At 36.3% G+C, this 22278-nt stretch overlaps 5 protein-coding genes across 13 annotated transcripts in view; 2 read left to right on the forward strand and 3 right to left on the reverse strand.

The window, feature by feature from the left end:
- Window positions 1-22278, reverse strand: part of LOC134820586 (uncharacterized) — a 100933-nt gene that overhangs the window by 75665 nt on the left and 2990 nt on the right. The window lies entirely within an intron of this gene.
- On the forward strand, window positions 7852-17519 carry LOC134820467 (vesicle-trafficking protein SEC22b-B-like). The gene is made up of 5 exons (XM_063830853.1): window positions 7852-11415; window positions 13233-13359; window positions 13534-13677; window positions 13993-14139; window positions 16651-17519. Exons 1-5 carry the CDS (start codon window positions 11341-11343, stop codon window positions 16803-16805), a joined length of 648 nt encoding a protein of 215 aa, XP_063686923.1. The 5' UTR covers window positions 7852-11340; the 3' UTR covers window positions 16806-17519.
- On the forward strand, window positions 9607-11149 carry LOC134820466 (zinc finger protein 37-like). The gene has a single exon (XM_063830852.1). The coding sequence runs from the start codon at window positions 9607-9609 to the stop codon at window positions 11080-11082; it is 1476 nt and encodes a 491-aa protein (XP_063686922.1). The 3' UTR covers window positions 11083-11149.
- LOC134820468 (uncharacterized) lies at window positions 14322-15644 on the reverse strand. The gene is made up of 4 exons (XM_063830854.1): window positions 15491-15644; window positions 15155-15322; window positions 14802-15006; window positions 14322-14682 (listed from the first exon to the last, which is right to left on the reverse strand). Exons 1-4 carry the CDS (start codon window positions 15585-15587, stop codon window positions 14520-14522), a joined length of 633 nt encoding a protein of 210 aa, XP_063686924.1. The 5' UTR covers window positions 15588-15644; the 3' UTR covers window positions 14322-14519.
- Window positions 17760-20365, reverse strand: LOC134821347 (uncharacterized). The gene has a single exon (XM_063832090.1). It carries the CDS (start codon window positions 20289-20291, stop codon window positions 17760-17762), a length of 2532 nt encoding a protein of 843 aa, XP_063688160.1. The 5' UTR covers window positions 20292-20365.

Below are 22278 nucleotides of genomic sequence, written 5' to 3' on the forward strand. Positions count from 1 at the left end.
GGCCTCTAGCATTTGATTGATTTTGCATTTACATAGGTAAAATGAACTTGTCATGTCTAATTTTCAATTAAACTAAGCTCAGTTAATGTAAGAGCCGCTTTAGAAAGCACTGGAGTTTATCTCCAGGATTAAATTATATCGAGTTATATGATTTAGCTATAAGGCGGTTTATAAAAGTTGTATTTATTATTATTTATTATTATTAATGGTATCGACATACTCATGAGTCTGTTTGCTGATGACACGGATCTGTACCTGGATCCCTCCCAGGCTTGCGTAGATGCAGTTATCCTAGAGCTCAACCTGTTCGGTCAGCACTCAGGCTGTAAGCCCAACATCAGTAAAACTAAGTGCATACCTTTAGGAGCTACCAGAGACAACACTAGTCTTCGAAATTACCTTACCAGTACATACGGGGAAGACATGGTAGCTAACGAGTTTACAGCATTAGGAGTCAAGTTCGACAACACGTCTAGTGGAGCTGATCTCTGCAAAATGAACTACCACAGTAAACTTAGTAACGCCAGCACCGCTATCAACACCTGGAGTAAGAGAGACTTAACTCTGATAGGAAAGTGTACAATTATTAAATCTCTTATTCTTTCCCAGTTCACTTACCTTATCATACCACTAGAAACTCCTGATACTAACACCATCAGTAAAATAGACACTATGATATTTCACTTCTTGTGGGGTTGTAAGAGGGATAAGTTGAAACGTGATATTGTTACTTCTCTTCGTGAATGTGGGGGTCTAGGTCTCTTCTATACTAACGATTTTATTATAGGTTTAAAAGTGTCACTTATAGGAAAAGTTATCGATCCTAATTTCCAACATGCCTGGAAAAATATTATCATCAATCAGCTTTTACACCCAAATATACCAACTGTGTGTATAGAAAACTGTCTCACATTAAAGAATACTGGTTTTACCTTTAACCTTCTTCGCCATTATAAGCTTTGGAAGTCTATTTCTTCACAGTCAAGTAAGAGTACAGTCAACCACTGTGTGTGGGGAAGCGACGTAATAACGGACATTGGCTCCAAGCTCTGGAACGATATTCTTATTGATAGAAATATCATCTATCTTTCTGATTTCGTTTCAGAGGAAGGTAACCTCTTAAGTTTTCAGCAATTTCTGAGAAAGTGGGGCCAAACAAGTAGTATAATCTCTTCGACTCAATATGCGAGTATAAAATTGGGAATACGTCGATTTAATAATACCGATACGTTTACAAGTAACATTACATTTATCGATACCCAACTTTCACTTCGCTTTTGGGGAGGTAGGAATACCCCCAACTCTAGAGATACTCCTCTCACTATCAAAGGTAGAAACATTAGAGATACCATGTCTAAGCGTTTAGATCCCAGCACCCTTCCTCCAATGAGGAACTGGAGTGCTAACCTCTCCTTAACGGATATTGATTGGATTAGTATTTTTACGGATATTTTTACTTCTTTCTCAAATAACTTCAAACTTATTCAGTACCAATATAAGCTCCTTCACCGGATTAGTACTTGTCGGTACATGAGATATAAAATGAAGATTGAAAAAGATAGTCCAAATTGCTCGTTATGTAATCACAACCTCGAAACTATCTCTCACATATTTATTGACTGTCCAGCCACAAGCTCTTTCCTACAGGGAGTAAATCTGTTTATTAGATCGAATATTGACGCAAACTATGACGACCCATATCGCCACTATTTGATTTGCTTAAATCACAGAGATAAAAGTGTTAACTTCATAAATTCGGTTTGCTGTTGGTTTATTGGAAGGAGTTTCCAGAACAAGGAACCCCTATTCTGGGAGCGATATCTTAAACATCTTAAGCTTTTCTTATTAGGTGAAAAACCGGATATTATACGGTGTCTTAAAGACGTTATACCTTGATGACCATTTTATACCCAAAGTTCTGGATCCACTATACACTCTTGTTTATTTATTCTCTCGAAATTACAGCCGTGCCTTACCTTTACCCTTTATTTCACAAGTTGTAGCCAGTGGAGTTATCTCCACTACTAGTATTGATATAGAGTCATATTTAAAACCAATAGTATCTCTCCTTTTTCTCTCCATCTTATGTGCATTTTATTACTCTATATCCACTGACTTTATTCGACGTATTATCTAAAAGAATAAAAAAAATTGTGTGCGTGTGTTTTTATATTTATTTTGCTACGGCGCATGTGAAACCCCAGGGCATCCAGCACCGGAGAAGCTGAAATGACACTCTCTGAACCCTTGGTGCCGCTCAGATTTTGCCTCTTGGCTGGCAAGCCGAGTCTTGATCGATTAACTCAGCTTCTTCGGTACAACACAGACCGGAGGGTACTATTAGCCGCTTTGCCGGTGGTATCCTCCTGGTGTCCTGGGGTTTGGCAGGTTCCTCATTTAAAAAAAAAAAAAAAAAAAAAAAAAAAAAAAAATAAAAAAAAAAAAAAAAATACTTACAACATAAAAAATCTGAAACCATCAACACGGTTAGTAAATATCATAAACAATTTGGTATAAATCTATTTCGTAGTAATAACTTCACTTTTGCTTTATCTTAATACTATAATAAATTACAGTAGGGTAAGGGTTTCGAGAAAGAAAGATTGGTCCGATTATTAACAAAAGTAAACAAAAGTCCACTTTACTGGGCGGCGCTCAGCCTGTCATTCCGCCGAATCTTTATTATGTTTATGAACATAATAGCCTGGGGTCCCCAGGTAAAAGTCCACCAGGGACTCTGTGGAGTCGAAAAAGGTATAAAAAAAAATAAAAAAAAATAAAAAAAATTAAAAAAAAAATAAAAAAAAAAAAATAAAAAAAAAAAAAGAAAAAAAAAAAAAAAAAAAAAAGAAAAAGGTACACGGCCGTTACTGGGCCTACGCCCTACACGCTCAGCCTGTCATTCCGCCGAATCTCTATGTTTATAAACATGATAGCCTGAGGTCCCCAGGTAACACGGCCGCTGTCTGATGCTGGTATACTAAGCTAGTCATTTACTGATCAAGATGTTACTTGATTAATTCATTCATTCGAATTTGAACTAAGATGAGCTATGATATAATGTTCATTTTAAACCATTGGATCAACCAACGCACGTTTTGATTGTTATTAATAAATACCAAAATTTACAACTTGTTCTCCTAATTTCATTACATCTGAAGAATCATATATGACTATTGACATAACTCTTTGTCCGGTTTGTGTGTTTGTCGCCTGTCTGGACTCTCGTAGTCATGTAATTTTTAATTTTTAATTTCTAATTTGTTATTTTAATTTTAATTTTAATTTTTCAATTTTCTAAATGTGTGTTCTGCTCCGGGACTCGATTACCGTATCGGCTTTCTTGAGACTGTAAATTTGGAAAGCCAACTATGCGGGGCGCCTGCCCACCGGCACTGAAGAGTGATCAAAGAATTAACTAAAATTTCCTAATATAACGATTGAATATAGAGTTGTTTAACCGGCGCGGCCATGGGTGTGTGGCCTAGCTTTGGCTGCACACCTATGACTGCGCTGTTGCTGGTGGACAGGCGCAGTTTTTGTTGTGCAGTAGTGTTGCAAGAGAATAAAACCAACTTATTATGTACTAAATGGAATCAAGAATATTATTGACTATATTTGATAACGATGAATTGTAAATTTCGATCAATTTATATTTTTCGGTCTCCAATTATTGAACTGCGGAAGCTGGTTGCCTCAACAATGTTGACTATGCATGGTATGACTGAATTGTAAAAACGTGATAATTGAACGAAAAATAAATGATGAACATGATTCAAAAACTGTAAACCACCAAATGAATTATCGCTTAAATTTAAATAAGTATTTAAACAAAAACCACCATGTGCCGTTAAGCAGCAGGGCGCGGCTCATCTGGGCCACAGCAAATCGGCGAAAATGGGTTCGAAAAAGCCACTATTGGCACTCGAGTCCTTGATCTTTCCGATGGTTCACTGGGGCTTTTGAGCTGCCGTCCTTCAGCTTCTGTAAACTGAAATTACTACCAATCCAAGTTGAAGCAATCAGCCGACGCGCGGCTTTTATGGTTATATATGATATGTTTAATCTGTAATAAAGATCAAAATTCAAATTTGTTTCTCTAAATTTGTTTCTCTTGGTCACGGTGTTACACCTACATAGCTTTGACATTCTGGGTAGCACTTGACAAATGATGATATTACTGTGATTTCAAACGAAGAAAAAAAAGAAAAAAAGAAAAAAAAAGAAAAAAGAAACAATAGACGATTTCTGTTACCTATGTATTGTACTCTGCCAATTTTATCACTTGATTTGATTTCTTGTATTCATTTTATCTAATATTTTGGCTGTTACCCTCTTTATGATCTTGGTACCTTTGATATTGCCCCCATTTTATCATAAGTCATTTCCTCGAGTCATTCCTCATACTCCTTTTTTATTGCAAGTATGAAACAAACATGATTAATGAGGATCAAACTAGTGAGAACAATATGGAAATGAAAAATCAGTTGTTAAAACAAGAACAGATCAGTGATGAGGAAAGTGTTTCGTATAATACAAACAGCTTTGAAAACTTGAAGAGTTTTATCATTCCTATTACATCTGCATCTGACCAAGAACTAGTTAACAACAAGGCTACCATAAAGTATGAACTTGAGTGTAAAACTGGTGTACAAAATATTCAAGACATAATTATAATGACTGGCGGTGACAAAAATCAATTTGAAAACTTGGAGATAAAGGGGTCTCTTCAAACGATTGCATCAACTCATGATTTTAAATCCCCTGTAGGTTCTCCAGATGGAGCTGCTCTAACCAGTGCGCCCTCAGGGACTGGAGATTACTTTTACAAATGTAAGAAGTGTGCTTTTAAAACCATATCCTCCTATCGTTTGAGAAATCATTACAAGAATGAGCACATTTTAGAACTTTACTCCTGTACTATCTGCCATAAGGTCTATCGTCATTCTCGTGGTTTAAAGGATCACATGCGAATATACCATTCAGGAAATCACTCTACACTGAAATGCCGTAAATGTAAATTTGAAACAAAAAGTTGGCTGCAAATGAAAAAGCACATGAGATTGCAGCACTATAGAAGTGGTAAGCCTGTCAGTGATTGTTCTGAATGTGGGTTCAAAACCAAGTATGAAAGATCGATGATCCGTCACAAGCTCAGTAAACACAACATTTTACCAGATGATTCAGTAAAAGTGTATTCCTGCAATGTATGCCAAAGGCCTTTTCTTTACAAATACTTTCTTTCAGTACACATGAGAAAGCACACTGGAGAACGCCTATTTGTATGTGAATACTGTGACAATTCTTTTCAGTATTTGAAGTGTTTAAAAGAACACAAGATTAGAGCTCACTTCAAACCTAAAACATTTATCTGCTCTCATTGTAGTATGAAGTTCTCAGACAAAGAATCATTGGAAAAGCATTTCCTAAAACACTTCACATATAAATGCTCGAAATGCTCATTCAAAGCGACTCGGAAGGTTGACTTTGTAAAACACTGTCAGGACACTGCCTGTGAAGTTGTTAATACCTATTATTCTTGTTCCAGATGCCTCAAATCATTCGCTCATAATCGTTCCCTTACAAGACACTTGCAAAGAACTTGCAAGGAGGTTGATATTAAAGTTAAATCAGAGATTGTAGATGAAGATCTATCTACAGTTGATGTAAAGAAGCTTGTGAATAAGAGGAATAAAAAAGGGGAAGAAATTTGCAAAGAGACAAAGACGATCGTTACTTGTGAGCACTGTAATGAACACTTCCCTTCTACCAAAGTTAAAAAACGTCATTTAAATTATTGCAAATTCAAGTAGCTGTAAACGTTAGTATTTGAATTCTCCAATTCCTACAGTTAATTTCTGTTTCATATAACCTTTAGAAGTTGATCAGTTTTATTTCGAAGAACTGTATTGATTATATTGCTACTCAGTAATTTTGTATGCTAACTTCACATCATTCCGATTTGCCATCTTAGGCTCCAAAATAAAGTAGCAATCGACCATTTGTGTTACCTATGTATTGTACTCTGCCAATTGTATCACTTGATTTGATTGAATGTATTAATTTTATCTGATATTTTGGCTGCTACCTGCTTTATGATCTTGGTGCCTTTGATATTGCCCCCATTTTATCATAAGTCTTTGTTCTCAAGTCATTCCTCAAACTCCTTTTTTTATCGCAGGTATGAAACAAACATGATTAATGAGGATCAAACTAGTGAGAACAATATGGAACTTATAAATCAGTTGTTAAAACAGGAACAGATCAGTGATGAGGAAAGTGTTTCATATCATACAAACAGCTTTGAAAACTTGAAGAGTTTTACCATTCCTATTACATCTGCATCTGACCAAGAACTAGTTAACAACAAGGCTACCATAAAGTATGAACTTGAGTGTAAAACTGGTGTACAAAATATTCATGACATAATTATAATGACTGGTGGTGACAAAAATCAATGTGAAAACTTGGAGATAAAGGGGTCTCTTCAAACAATTGCATCAACTCATGATTTTAAATCCCCTGTAGGTTCTCCTGATGGAGCTGCTCTAACCAGTGGGCACTCAGGGACTGGAGATTACTTTTACAAATGTAAGAAGTGTGCTTTCAAAACCATAACCTCCTGTCGTTTGAGAAATCATTACAAGAATGAGCACATTTTAGAACTTTACTCCTGTACTTTCTGTCATAAGTTCTGTCATCATTCTCCTGGTTTAAAAGAGCACATGCGAATATACCATTCAGGAAATCACTCTACATTGAAATGCCGTAGATGTAAATTTGAAACAAAAAGTTGGCTTCCAATGAAAAAGCACATGAGATTGCAGCACTATAGAAGTGGTAAGACTGTTAGTGATTGTTCTGAATGTGGGTTCAAAACCAAGTATGAAAGATCGATGATCCGTCACAAGCTCACTCAACACAACATTTTACCAGATGATTCAGTAAAAGTGTATTCCTGCAATGTATGCCAAAGGCCTTTTCTTTACAAATACTTTCTTTCAGTACACATGAGAAAGCACACTGGAGAACGCCTATTTGTATGTGAATACTGTGACAATTCTTTTCAGTATTTGAAGTGTTTAAAAGAACACAAGATTAGAGCTCACTTCAAACCTAAAACATTTATCTGCTCTCATTGTGGTATGAAGTTCTCAGACAAAGAATCGTTGGAAAAGCATTTCCCAAAACACTTCACATATAAATGCTCGAAATGCTCATTCAAAGCGACTCGGAAGGTTGACTTTGTAAAACACTGTCAGGACACTGCCTGTGAAGTTGTTAATACCTATTATTCTTGTTCCAGATGCCTCAAATCATTCGCTCATAATCGTTCCCTTACAAGACACTTGCAAAGAACTTGCAAGGAGGTACAGGTTAAATCAGAGATTGTAGATGAAGTTGATGTAAAGAAGCTTGTGAATAAGAGGAATAAAAAAGGGGAAGGAATTTGCAAAGAGACAAATACGATCGTTACTTGTGAGCACTGTAATGAACACTTCCCTTCTACCAAAGTTAAAAAACGTCATTTAAATTATTGCAAATTCAAGTAGCTGTAAACGTTAGTATTTGAATTCTCCAATTCCTACAGTTAATTTCTGTTTCATATAACCTTTAGAAGTTGATCAGTTTTATTTCGAAGAACTGTATTGATTATAATGCTACTCAGTAATTTTGTATGCTAACTTCACATCATACCGATTTGCCATCTTAAGCTCCGAAATAAAGTAGCAATCGACCATAATTTGTGTTACCTATGTATGGTACTCTGCCAATTGTATCACTTGATTTGATTTAATGTATTCATTTTATCTAATATTTTGGCAGCTACCTGCTTTATGATCTTGGTGCCTTTGATATTGCCCCCATTTTATCATAAGTCTTTGTTCTCAAGTCATTCCTCAAACTCCTTTTTTTATCGCAGGTATGAAATAAACATGATTAATGAGGATCAAACTAGTGAGAACAATATGGAAGTGAAAAATCAGTTGTTAAAACAGGAACAGATCAGTGATGAGGAAAGTGTTTCATATCATACAAACAGCTTTGAAAACTTGAAGAGTTTTACCATTCCTATTACATCTGCATCTGACCAAGAACTAGTTAACAACAAGGCTACCATAAAGTATGAACTTGAGTGTAAAACTGGTGTACAAAATATTCATGACATAATTATAATGACTGGTGGTGACAAAAATCAATGTGAAAACTTGGAGATAAAGGGGTCTCTTCAAACGATTGCATCAACTCATGATTTTAAATCCCCTGTAGGTTCTCTAGATGGAGCTGCTCTAATCAGTGGGCCCTCAGGGACTGGAGATTACTTTTACAAATGTAAGAAGTGTGCTTTCAAAACCATAACCTCCTGTCGTTTGAGAAATCATTACAAGAATGAGCACATTTTAGAACTTTACTCCTGTACTTTCTGCTATAAGGTCTGTCATCATTCTCGTGGTTTAAAGGATCACATGCAAATATACCATTCAGGAAATCACTCTACATTGAAATGCCGTAGATGTAAATTTGAAACAAAAAGTTGGCTGCAAATGAAAAAGCACATGAAATTGCAGCACTGTCATAGAAGTGGTAAGCCTGTCAGTGATTGTTCTGAATGTGGGTTCAAAACCAAGTATGAAAAATCGATGATCTACCACAAGCTCTGTAAACACAACATTTTACCAGATGATTCAGTAAAACTGTATTCCTGCAATGTATGCCAAAAGCCGTTTCTTTACAAATGCATTCTTTCAGTACACATGAGAAAGCACACTGGAGAACGCCTATTTGTATGTGAATACTGTGACCATTCTGTTCAACATTTGAGAACTTTAAAAGAACACAAGATTAGAGTTCACTTCAAACCTAAAACTTTTATCTGCTCTTATTGTAGAAAGAAGTTCTCAGACAAAGAATCATTGGAAAAGCATTTCTCAAAACACTTCAATTATAAATGCTCGAAATGCTCATTCAAAGCGACTCGGAAGGTTGACTTTGTAAAACACTGTCAAGACACTGCCTGTGAAGTTGTTAATACCTACTACTCTTGTTCCAGATGCCTCAAATCATTCACTTGTAATTCTTCCCTGAAAAGACACTTGCAAAGAACTTGCAAGGAGGTTGATATTAAAGTTAAAACAGAGATTGTAGATGAAGATCTATCTACAGTTGATGTAAAGAAGCTTGTGAATAAGAGGAATAAAAAAGGGGTAGGAATTTGTAAAGAGACAAAGAAGATCGCTACTTGTGAGCACTGTAATGAACACTTCCCTTCTACCAAAGTTAAAAAACGTCATTTAAATTATTGCAAATTCAAGTAACTTTAAACGTGAGTATTTGAATTCTCCAATTGCTGCAGTTAATTTCCGTTCCATATAACCATTAGAAGTTGATCAGTTTTATTTCGAAGAACTATATTGATTATATAATGCTACTCAGTAATTTTTTATGCTAAATTCAGATCATTCCGATTTGCCATCTTAGGCTCTGAAATAAAGTAGCAATAGACAATTTCTGTTACCTATGTATTGTACTCAGCTCTACCAATTGTATTACTTGATTTGATTGAATGTATTAATTTTATCTGATATTTTGGCTGCTACCCTCTTTATGATCCTGGTGCCTTTGATATTGCCCCCATTTTATCATAAGTCATTGTTCTCAAGTCATTCCTCAAACTCCTTTTTTTATCGCAGGTATGAAATAAACATGATTAATGAGGATCAAACTAGTGAGAACAATATGGAAGTGAAAAATCAGTTGTTAAAACAGGAACAGATCAGTGATGAGGAAAGTGTTTCATATCATACAAACAGCTTTGGAAACTTGAAGAGTTTTACCATTCCTATTACATCTGCATCTGACCAAGAACTAGTTAACAACAAGGCTGCCATAAAATATGAACTTGAGTGTAAAACTGGTGTACAAAATATTCAAGACATAATTATAATGACCGGTGGTGACAAAAACCGATGTGAAAACTTGGAGATAAAGGGGTCTCTTCAAACAATTGCATCAACTCATGATTTTAAATCCCCTGTAGGTTCTCCAGATGGAGCTGCTCTAACCAGTGGGCCCTCAGGGACTGGAGATTACTTTTACAAATGTAAGAAGTGTGCTTTCAAAACCATAACCTCCTGTCGTTTGAGAAATCATTACAAGAATGAGCACATTTTAGAACTTTACTCCTGTACTATCTGCCATAAGGTCTATCTTCATTCTCGTAGTTTAAAGGAACACATGCGAATATACCATTCAGGAAATTACTCTTCATTGAAATGCCGTAAATGTAAATTTGAAACAAAAAGTTGGCTGCAAATGAAAAAGCACATGAGATTGCAGCACTATAAAAGTGGTAAGACTGCCAGTGATTGTTCTGAATGTGGGTTCAAAACCAAGTATGAAAGATCGATGATCCGTCACAAGCTCAGTAAACACAACATTGTACCAGATGATTCAGTAAAACAGTATTCCTGCAATGTATGTCAAAGGCATTTTCTTTACAAATACTGTCTTTCATTACACACGAGAAAGCACACTGGAGAACGCCTATTTGTATGTGAATACTGTGACAGTTCTTTTCAGTATTTGAAGGGTTTAAAAGAACACAAGATTAGAGTTCACTTCAAACCTAAAACATTTATCTGCTCTCATTGTAGAATGAAGTTCTCAGACAAAGAATCGTTGGAAAAGCATTTACCAAAACACTTCACATATAAATGCTCGAAATGCTCATTCAAAGCGACTCGGAAGGTTGACTTTGTAAAACACTGTCAGGACACTGCCTGTGAAGTTGTTAATACCTATTACTCTTGTTCCAGATGCCTCAAAACATTCGCTTATAATCGTTCCCTTACAAAACACTTGCAAAAAACTTGCAAGGAGGTTGATATTGAAGTTAAATCAGAGATTGTAGATGAAGATATATCTACAGTTGATATAAAGAAGCTTGTGAATAAGAGGAATAGAAAAGGGGAAAGAACTTGCAAAGATACAAAGACGATCGTTACTTGTGAGCACTGTAATGAACACTTCCCTTCTACCAAAGTTAAAAAACGTCATTTAAATTATTGCAAATTTAAGTAGCTTTAAACGTTGGTATTTGAATTCTCCAATTCTTACATTTAATTTCCGTTCCATATAACCATTAGAAGTTGATCAGTTTTATTTCGAAGAACTGTATTGATTATGTAATGCTTCTCAGTAATTTTGTATGCTAAATTCACATCATTCCGATTTGCCATCTTAGGCTCAGAAATAATTTCGTGATCGTACCAAGTTTATACTTTTATAGAAGCTCGGAAATTTGCTCATCATCATAATTTGTCAACTCCCTCAGGTAGAATGGTTCTATTAACATTGTTAGCCAGAGTCACTGATGGATTACCTTTGAGTGCCTCTATTGATAACAGTAATGAAGTAAGTGGACACATTATTGCAGTACTTATCATTTCACAGCTCGCAGTGTACAGCAGGGTGTCATAATTATTGGCGCGTAGACAATTTTGCAAAAATTTTAGCTTACCCAAGCTTTTAGAAACGATCATTACTTAACTTCTGAGGGTCAGTTTCCTATGGAGTCTTGATCTTTCGAGAGATAATCCTTCGTACTACAGTTCTGTCTAAAAACGAAGTCCGAAGGAAGTTAAATTTCGTCGATAATCACGACGGAAGGGAAAAATATTGATTTTGTCATAAAATACACATAAAAATTTCAAACACGCCAATAATTCTGACACCCTGCTGTACCTTTTAACTGCACAGTGCTATTAAGGCCACAGGGGGGGGTCCGAGGTCGAAAAAACGTTTTTTGCCAGTTGGCAGACCACGTACTATCTGACGCTTGCACACCACCCTTAGCCCCCCAGAGCGCCTAGTTTGTCGTAAAATTGAGGTTAACTATTGCCTTTTTAATCAGTTAACCTCACAAATAACCAGTTCTTAACATTTTGTTGCTCTCATCACAAGTTAAACTTATCAATGGGTATCAATTGGCCATCCAATGTGAACAGAACTATTATATGTCCTTTATTTGTTGGAAAATTGAGGTTAACATATTTTCTCAGAATCAGTCTTTTGACTCTCCTGAACATTTTATTTACCACCTCAAAAACCTATCTTCTCCTAGAGCTTTTATCCATTTCACCTCAAATTTGGAACTTATGTTCCTGACATAAATTTAAAAGTTTGTTATGTAACGATTGTTGTAATTTTGCTCCTAACTCTTTTTATGAGGTTAACCATTTTAAATTTTGTAACCCGCACTCATGGTTAACCTCATATCTCAGCTTTGGAGCAAGATATCATAAATCGTTACATAACAAAAACTCAAAATACCTTGAAGAACATTGTTGCCAAGTTACAAGGTTCTAAGTCATAAACTGAAAAAGAAGATAGATTTTGAACACAATTTCATTTAAAGTTTTCATTTACAATAGAATTACAGGTAAACCTCAAAATTCAACGCGCGATATCTTAAAATAGGAAACTTTGTTTTCGGTAAGGACAAAAGCATTTGAAAATTTAGATCGAGCTCTACAACATATCTCAAAATCTCAAAATTGACCTCGGACCCCCCCCCCCCCCCCCCCCCCCCCCCCCTGTGGCCTTAAGGGTAATATTGAGAACTGTGTACGCTGTGAAGTAAATTTATCATAATTTTCATTTAAGCTTGAACAAGATACACATAAAGAATATTATATAGATCTGAATATTGGTGTGGGGACACGTGACAGAGATTGACCAATCAGTTTCCGGTATTGACCAATCAAAATCAAAAATCACAATCAAGTTTTTTAAAAAATTCAAAAAAAAATTACACATGATACTTGGTACACACGATCGTAGAGTGATAACAGTACAAATTATAACTTGTTTACTTTCGGGCCTTTGTTCACAGATTGAAGACGGATTTCCAAATCATATTTCACAGCTATTTATAACTACTTTAACATTCCTTGTTTCTAGCCCACCTTTATTGTAACCAATAGTCTGTACAATTATGCGCGAACTGTGTATGAAACACAGTGTTCCCTACACCACTAGTGCAGTACCCTGTTTTTCTGTGTTGAGCCATACAATAAAATCAGTAAACATTTTATTTTACCGAAATTGTGGTATTGTATGATTAGAGATAAGTAAACGCTTTTCCAACTATATTATTTATAAGCATATTATATGGACTCAACAGTGCCCTAAAAAAGAGAAAAAGTGCCTTAACTTTTTAATTTCTTCAGAAAGAGCAGAACCTCCAAGTTTACCAGAACCAAGCAAAACAGCTGTTCAGAAAACTCTCCCCTAATTCCCCCTCTAGATGTACACTGGAAAGTGGACCAATGTTAATACACTATCAGATAGAACAAGGTCAGTATTTTTATATTTCATCTTAATAAATGTGTTTTCTTAAAGGGTGATTTAAATGTATATCAGATCAAATTTGTATCTATTTATCAGTAAAACCAAGTTCTTTGATTTACCGCATTTACCGCATCTCTTAACTTTCCCCAACGTTACTAAATTGGTAATCCTTTCCCTCAGGAGTGTGTTTTCTAATTATTTGTCAGAGTAACTTCTCGAAGAAGCTAGCATTTAATTACTTAGCTGAGTTGGCACAGAGTTTCCTGGAACGATATGCTGCTCAGATAGGACAAGCATCCCGACCTTACACTTTTATCGAATTTGGTATGTTATCTCTTATCAAGATATCTTATCAGTAATATAAAGTTCATACTAAAAATAGAAGTATAGGTATAATCCTCCGATTAAATTTTGATTTAGGTTGTAGTCCGCCATCTTAAATTAACTCTAGTGCTTAGTCTAATATTCTAAGTACATATTATTATAATGAGCGCATATTCTAATGAACAGTGAAAATTATTAAAAATCTGTACTTCCAATTAATTAAATCATAATTTGAATATAATGCAAATAAACATAATGTATACTAAATACACTTTGCTTTACTACACCGTTAAATCTCACTGTACACGTTTTCAGAGACCACCATTAGGAAGTTAATGAAATCCTACACGGACAGCAGATCGCCCAAACAGCTCAGTAAAATAAACAACGAGTTAGCGGATGTACAGAGGATAATGGTACAGAACATCGAGGATGTGATACAGCGCGGTGAAAATCTTAGTGGTAAGTTTGGGTGGGGGGGCCTAAGTTTATAGGTTGTTTTAAATTAAGCAATTAATATACATAGGCACTCTGTTCCTGATTAAAATATGTTTTGTTTTCAGCAATTATGTTTGAAGAGGAAGCAAACACTTGAAAGTCAGGGCTTTGCTATGAGAAAAGTTGTAGAAGAGGAATACATACAATTAATATCACTCACAAAAACAAAATATAAAAAGTCATATAATTTGTTGTCGGTCTGATCGAATAATAGCCAGTATTATAAAAGCCAGTATTATATCAGCCAGTGTTATAACAGCCAGTGTTATAACAGCCAGTATTATAACAGCCAGTATTATAACAGCCGGTATCAGCCAGTAATCTAGGTCTACCCACAGTGTATTTTAGTGGATTTTCATTCTCTCAGCTCCATGTGCAGGCAGAGTCAGAGCATTAGGTCCGTGGAAATATTGTTGGAGTCTGACGAACAGATAGGATCTTCTTTGGGTTGTAGATGTTTCGAAGAAGTTTGGCAGGGGCATGGTGTAATCATCTGGCTCGGTTAACCTGTTAAATAATAGTTTACCTTTACAGAGAGACTAGAAACATATTAATTTGCACTAAGTTTGTGTCTCTAATCTATGTATATTATACAGATTGGGAAGTAGTGAGCTGTTCCAGCTTACCTCCATATGACCACAGCCAAAACACATATGACAATAGCAAGAATTAAGGAATGGGCTGCATTCCTTACTGCCATGTTATTTGCTTTGATAATTATCGGCTTCACGTAGTGTCTATAAGAATATTGCATCCGGAAGTTCATCATCTCGTGACTCATGGTGTATGAGTCATCATGATTCAGTACTTCGTATTTTTCTGACATCTCTCCTGAAAGGTTGTATACTCCTAGTCTTATTTTAGCCTTAAGACGATTTAACTGGGCAAACGTATAATATCATAAATAAACAAAAAATTCACAATTTTACGTTTTATTTCCAATAGTGCCAGAGATATGATAGTTTAATCAAAAACTTACTGTCCCATTTGGCGAAAGCATCATATAGTTCAACAGTCAATCCCTCGTCTCTGTGTTTGATAAATAATTCTAGCAAACATGTATGTCTCTTCATGTTACTGCGATCGTTTATCCTACACGCTTTCTTTATAAGCTCATTAAACTCTTCGTATGGCATCTTCTCTAATTCTGAAGCATCAATTGATTTTCAGTCAAATGAGTATATTTTAAAGTGTGTAATAAATGTCAGAATTTATATATCTGCTTTTCAGTAAAACGATATAATCTTATATTTTATAATGCATGTAAGCATAAACATAAAGTAAAATGTTGTGATATGTTGAAGTAAGCTTTAACCTTGATGTTCAGATAATTGGATGATGCCAAGTTTGCTGAGAGTAACAAGTGTTGTTGCAAAAAAACACCATATTACTGCAAATGTCGTTATTTTCATGGTTTTTCAAATTTAAATTTGTCAAAAAGTGAAAAGTAAAGGTACGATTAAGCAACGAAAGAGAATGAAGAATTTTTAAAATTTATAAAAACTGCAGCTGGCTACTTGACGATTTCTGCTTGCTCCTTCCTAAATTTGTTTGCTAATTCGAGAGTTTCATCGTTTATCACCGGACGCCTCTTCAATCTCAACTGGCAATAATGGCATCCTAGCTTGACCGATCCCACGTCATCTTATATATGAGTATTGCTGAAAGCACAGTGTAAGGCCTACACGGACCGCCTCTAACTAGCCAATCCCTGTTATAACTTATATGGTGTGAATTGCGCACTGATCTTGACCGCGGAGATTATCAGGCAACCTTACTTGCCTGACGGCTATTCTTGAATTTTCTCTGCCATCCAGTTGCTTTCCTCTTCATCGTGGCACCAGAATTTGTTTCGTTCTTGCTTTGCTTGGGACCTGATCCCTGTCTTTAAAGCGCCACAATACTAGCGAACATCGTCTATTTTATCTTAAACATCGCGCTTTGGAGGCAATTTATATACGCGCATTGCTGAGCGCGCACGCATTTTGCAGCATCATTATTAATGTCGTGGCAAATTTGAGTGATAGGGGCGGTGCACTGTGCAAAGACAGAGTAAATTCTTTGAATACCAATTGCTCTCACTAATAATGTAATAACTACCCTGATTCATGGAATACACCCCTGTAACGTGGATTACCTTACATATCACCAGCCACGTTGCTTAACCTACTTAAGCCATGCTGCGATTAAGATTGAAGCCCCTGCTGACTAGTGACTGCTCCTGGGTCCAAAAGCGGTAGATTCGGATGCAAGACACTTCCTATATTCGGGGATGGGAATTGAGTTTCTCCTGCCATGGCAGTTAATGAAAATTGAAATTTTATATAACTTTGACGGCTTTTTAATTTCATTTCAGACAACCATTTCTATATTATATTCGATGAAACTGGCAAATTATAATAATGTGCCAAACACTGATTCCACAAGTCAAAACGTTTCATAATTCTTGCAATTTTAATATTAATTTACTTTCAGTTTTGGATAACAAAGCCAACAATCTGTCGATGATGTCCCGGCAGTACAAGAAAGAATCACACCAACTGAACATAAATGCCCAACAATGGAAATACATCGCAGCAGGAGTGGGGCTTGTCTTACTGTTCCTCTTCCTTAGATACTGGGTTTTTTAAGGGAACGATCTTTAGCTTTAGAAGCATAGTTGGTAAATTTTTCATGGGTCCACAACTTTTAATTCTAGAAAGTAAGTTGAATAGAAAAAAAGAGTTTTTAATGAGGCGAATTAAAGTCAAACTGTTAACTTATCTTTCTCTCGCGAACAAGACTGTTGTTAGTTTATTGAATTTCCGAATTTATAGGCCCTTTTTAATCAGAAATTTCTCACACAATGATCAACCAAAATAATTAACGTTTAACATATCTAATGCATTTTGGGTATTAATAATTTGAAATATCTTCTGGCCTCTAATTATCAACTTAATCAGGCCAGAAAATGAGAAAATGATCGGTCAAAGTTTTACTAGTACTGCACATAATTGTCAGTCTGTTTTCACGAGTCACAACATCTCCAAGCGGAGAGTTATGTTTCGTTTTTTATTATATTGGATATCAAGCTGAGCCAGAGCCCCTTAAAGAGTATGAAGTATCAGCCCTGAAATTCGTTATTAAGAGGAATAATCTATTCAGTTTTGTATAACTATATCTTACAAAACAACAAGAGATTGTTTAAGATATAAAAGTTGATTTTGTCAGAGATTCGTGATAATATAAAATAACCTTTTGATATTGAATGAGAATGTTTGTTTGACAATATATGATACATTGTTCGATGTTTAAAGTTGATAATGTATAATGAATAATCTTTAACACTGCAACATTTCATACAATTTTGTTACATATTAATTTCTAAGCATCAAATTCGTAAATTTCGATGGAAACAAAAAAAATAATTAAAAAGGTGAAAAATATTATTGTTAATTAATTATGAATTATCACAGATAATTCGATTAAAAGACATATTGAAATCCCGCAGTATGACTGTTATATATCATATAAATATGTTATATATCATATAAATGCTTTATACTATTTTCGCTTAGATACTACTTTCGCGTCATTCAATATCTTTATAGATCATCTGATCCGAGTCCTTCGTTCCAATCTGCCGGATTTTTCTCTGAATCATCATTTTCTTGTTCTTGCGATTGATCATTTCCTTCTCCGTTCCACTCATCTGAACTTCCCTCGGATTCATCATTTTCTTGTCTATTTGACTCCCACAAATGATCATGTGATTCATCAGCTCCGTGTTCATTCGACTCTTGGTGGTCTTCTGATTCATCAGCTCCGTGTTCATTCGACTCTTGGTAGTCCTCTGATTCACCAATTGACTCCTGTTGGTCCTCTGATTCATCAGCTCCGTGTTCATTTGACTCCTGTTGGTCCTCTGATTCATCAGCTCCGTAATCATTTAACTTATGGTGGTCTTCTGATTCATCAGCTCCGTGTTCATTCGACTCTTGGTAGTCCTCTGATTCATCAGCTCCGTGTTCATTCGACTCTTGGTGGTCCTCTGATTCATCAGCTCCGTGTTTATTCGAGTCTTGGTGGTCCTCTGATTCATCAGCTCCGAGAATATTTGACTCTCCACTATGTTCTTGTTCCTCTGATTGCTCTATTTCAGTGGAAGATGGTGAACTCGTAATGGGAGATGAGCTAGAGTTGCCACTAGTATGGTTGAAATCTTGGTGGTCCTCTGATTCATCATTTCCGTAATCATTTGACTCCTGGTGGTCCTCTGATTCATCAGCTCCGTAATCATTTGACTCCTGGTGGTCCTCTGATTCGTCAGCTCCGTAATCATTTGACTTCTGGTGGTCCTCTGATTCATCAGCTTCGAGAATGTTTGACTCTCCACTATGATCTTGTTCCTCTGATTGCTCTATTTCAGTGGAAGATGGTGAACTCGTAATGGGAGATGAGCTAGAGTTGCCACTAGTATGGTTGAAATCTTGGTGGTCCTCTGATTCATCAGCTCCGTGTTCATTCGAGTCTTGGTGGTCCTCTGATTCATCAGCTCCGAGAATGTTCGACTCTCCACTATGTTCTTGTTCCTCTGATTGCTCTATTTCAGTGGAAGATGGTGAACTCGTAATGGGAGATGAGCTAGAGTTGCCACTAGTATGGTTGAAATCTTGGTGGTCCTCTGATTTATCATTTCCGTAATCATTCGACTCCTGGTGGTCCTCTGATTCATCAGCTCCGTGTTCATTTGACTCCTGGTGGTCCTCTGATTCATCAGCTCCGTGTTCATTCGACTCTTGGTGGTCCTCTGATTCATCAGCTCCGAGAATGTTTGAATCTCCACTATGTTCTTGTTCCTCTGATTGCTCTATTTCAGTGGAAGATGGTGAACTCGTAATGGGGGATGAGCTAGAGTTGCCACTAGTATGGTTGACATTTTGTACAGATTTTGAAAAGTCAGAACTCGATCGCTCAACGCTAGGAGATGTTGGAAATTCAGAGCTTGATAGCGAGTCTGCGGTCACAGAAGACGAAGAGGAACTTGAACTGGAAGATGAGCTAGAGTGGTCGACAGTTTGGGGCTCTCTGTTTGCTGTTTTTGAGTAGTCAGAACTTGATTGCTCAGTGTTCGCAGATTTAGAAAAGTTAGAACTTGATCGTTCATTTTCTGAAGTCGATGAGGAACTTGAACTGGAAGATGAGCTAGAGTGGTCGACAGTTTGGGGCTCTCTGATTTCAGATTTTGAGTAGTCAGAAGTTGATTGCTCAGTGTTCGCAGATTTAGAAAAGTTAGAACTTGATCGTTCATTTTCCGAAGTCGATGAGGAACTTGAACTGGAAGATGAGCTAGAGTGGTCGACAGTTTGGGGCTCTCTGTTTGCAGATTTTGAGTAGTCAGAAGTTGATTGCTCAGTGTTCGCAGATTTAGAAAAGTTAGAACTTGATCGTTCATTTTCCGAAGTCGATGAGGAACTTGGACTGGAAGATGAGCTAGAGTGGTCGACAGTTTGGGGCTCTCTGTTTTCAGATTTTGAGTATTCAGAAGTTGATTGCTCAGTGTTCGCAGATTTAGAAAAGTTAGAACTTGATCGTTCATTTTCTGAGGTCGATGAGGAACTTGATGATGAGCTTGAGGAGGTGGCGGTTTGTTCCTCATCGCGTTCAGATTTTGAAAAATTTAAAGTTGATTGCTCACTAGTCACAGGCTTAGAAACATCGGAACTTGATCGTTCATTTTCTGAGGTCGATGAGGAACTTGAATTTGATGATGAGCTTAAGGGGGTTACAGTTTGTTCCTCATCGTGTTCAGATTTCGAGAAGTCAGAACTTGTCTGCGAACTTCTATTTTGTCCGTTTCTTGAAAACGATGGAGAACTTTTAGTGGAAGATGAGCTAGAACTTGAGCTAGAACTCGAATGCTCGCTATTCTGAGGTTCCGAATAATCAGAACTTGATTGTGAATAGTTTCCTGAGACTGACGGAGGACTAGCGGAGGAAGAAGAGCTATGATGTTCGCTGTGTGAGTGGTGCTCACTCTCCCTATGTTGTTCTGTAACAAACTCTTCTCCCTCTTTTTGCTGTACAGGTTCAATACTTCGTGAAGACTCATTCTTATCGAATTCAGAATCGTCCATGTCAGCTCTCGGTTCCGTCGGCCTGGCATGTAAAGTCGACACAATCACCAGCAATATAAATAATCCGTTCTTCATATCCTGGAAACAAGGTTATTTCATTAAGACGATGGAAAGTAGACTATGATGTTATTATATTCAATTATATATACTAAACTTCTAAATAACAGATAGTGTAAACACAACGCTGCTATCTAATCTTTCTCTAAAGAAACAGAATTATTAAACTTGCATTCTGCGCTAATTTGCTTTGTCAAAAGAAATATTATAATTTAAATTATATCTACCTTAGTTCCCAAAAATTTGTGTGCTAAAATTTTGGGCTCGATAAATTTGAGTACAAAAATTTGGGCAAAAAAATTGAACCTATTTGGGCAACCAAAAATTTGGTTAACGAAAAATTTGGGCGTGTCTTTCGAGCACAAAATAAAAGGATGACACATTTTTTCTGTAAGCTTGTCTGTCACCAAGATGCAGTTAGGCCTAACCAGTTAGGCCTAACGCAGAGTTAGGCCTAAATTAGGCGTTAGGCCTAACTGCATCTTGATGGCAGGTACTGTAAAAATATACTAGCTTGTTGAGGATTACATGCGATGAGCTATTTTTTAACTATATATCACAAGATCCATTCATGTCCTAACATTCCCTACTCAAAGTCAATATCCCATTCATTGTAACTCTGTAATTGATAAGCTAACAAGGAACGCGAAACGTTGTGAACAATGTTGCGTTATCCAGCTATTGTCGTGCGAAGTACCTACTGCTTCACACGTCACGAGGCAGCAGTGGTTCACTGTTGCAGCATTTATACAGATTGGCGTTAGAAATTACCCCCGGGTATTTATAATTCAAAATCGTTCTTAACATTAAATGACGCCTGTGTACAACATACAACTTCTCTTATAATCAATTAATGGTGTTAATCATAACAATGTACGGTGTTGTGTAAAAAGTCCGTATCGAGGCATTATTTTAAAGATCATTCATTACACAATGCAACGGTCGTACTGCATTTGTCATGTTGTTTGCTCATCGAATTACCATCCATTAAAATTCTAAGCTCTGGAACTTGAGAGATGTGCAATATCAAACTGTGTTAAACAATGATTCTTGCTAAGTATGCAGCACGCAACAAGTAATTAAAGTGTGTCAAATGGTCAAACTCCGATATTATCAGCACATGTCATGTGTTGCCAAGATTTGCTGGAATCTCTAAGCGTAAGTTATGCGGAGTGATTCCTTCGCAAAGTTATTTCGCAATCTCGTCAAAAGATGTAGTTTAGGTTATAGCGGGCTGACCGCGCGTCGCGTAACTTAGCTCTGCGCGCAGGTCAAACAGCTAAGCTAAAAGGGTTGCATACTTAATTGATCTGTTTTCAGTTACATTTTTAATTGCAAACGAACCATTTCTGTATCAAATTAAGGCTCACGACAACCGTTCAGCTTGTCTGTTGTCATTCACATCAATTTGGGCAAGTTAATGAGTAAAGGCGGGCTTTATTAAGCCTCTTTATTGCCATAGCAACCAAACGGAAATTCAAAGTTTATTACAATATTGTTTTCGCGCCGTACAGATAGTATGTTGTACACTGTGACCGATCCATTAGATTTCTAAAACAGTTTTTTAAAATCTCTGTGAGAGTACCCAATTTCGCAATGTCGGTTAATCCGAACATCATTTGATCAATTCTACCAAAGGAATTTGTACCAACAACAAAGATACTATATAACCGTTCTAAATCCATCCAAATTATCATTGATTGCATTACCGGTTCGAGGAAGAAAAAAATGTAATTACCTATAATTGAATTTTCGTCTTCTCACTTTAATAATATTGTGTACTCATGAACCCAACAGCTGTTGTTATTGATTCCCACCTGTAATCACATGGCTTGTCAACTGATACCATAATCTAGGAGACTAAGCTTAGAAATACACCTAAATTGTTAAATTGTTTGAAAAGCAAGAAATGACATTCAAGAAATATGTC

This window comes from Bolinopsis microptera, chromosome 9 (genome assembly GCF_026151205.1).
Source record: "Bolinopsis microptera isolate Bmic1 chromosome 9, MBARI_Bmic_1.0, whole genome shotgun sequence".
Lineage (NCBI taxonomy): Eukaryota > Metazoa > Ctenophora > Tentaculata > Lobata > Bolinopsidae > Bolinopsis > Bolinopsis microptera.

What these genes read in the sequence shown, in the direction of transcription:
- LOC134820466 (XM_063830852.1), top strand. Translation starts at nt 9,607, where the DNA reads ATGATCCTGGTGCCTTTGATATTGCCCCCATTTTATCATAAGTCATTG.
- LOC134820467 (XM_063830853.1), top strand. Translation starts at nt 11,341, where the DNA reads ATGGTTCTATTAACATTGTTAGCCAGAGTCACTGATGGATTACCTTTG. An exon ending in CTATTGATAACAGTAATGAA is followed by an intron (nt 11,416 to 13,232) that starts GTAAGTGGACAC and finishes TAATTTCTTCAG; the next exon opens with AAAGAGCAGAACCTCCAAGT. An exon ending in TTACACTTTTATCGAATTTG is followed by an intron (nt 13,678 to 13,992) that starts GTATGTTATCTC and finishes ACACGTTTTCAG; the next exon opens with AGACCACCATTAGGAAGTTA.
- LOC134820468 (XM_063830854.1), bottom strand. Translation starts at nt 15,587, where the DNA reads ATGAAAATAACGACATTTGCAGTAATATGGTGTTTTTTTGCAACAACA. An exon ending in CCAATTATCTGAACATCAAG is followed by an intron (nt 15,323 to 15,490) that starts GTTAAAGCTTAC and finishes TTGATGCTTCAG; the next exon opens with AATTAGAGAAGATGCCATAC. An exon ending in TTGGCTGTGGTCATATGGAG is followed by an intron (nt 14,683 to 14,801) that starts GTAAGCTGGAAC and finishes ATTATTTAACAG; the next exon opens with GTTAACCGAGCCAGATGATT.
- LOC134821347 (XM_063832090.1), bottom strand. Translation starts at nt 20,291, where the DNA reads ATGGACGATTCTGAATTCGATAAGAATGAGTCTTCACGAAGTATTGAA.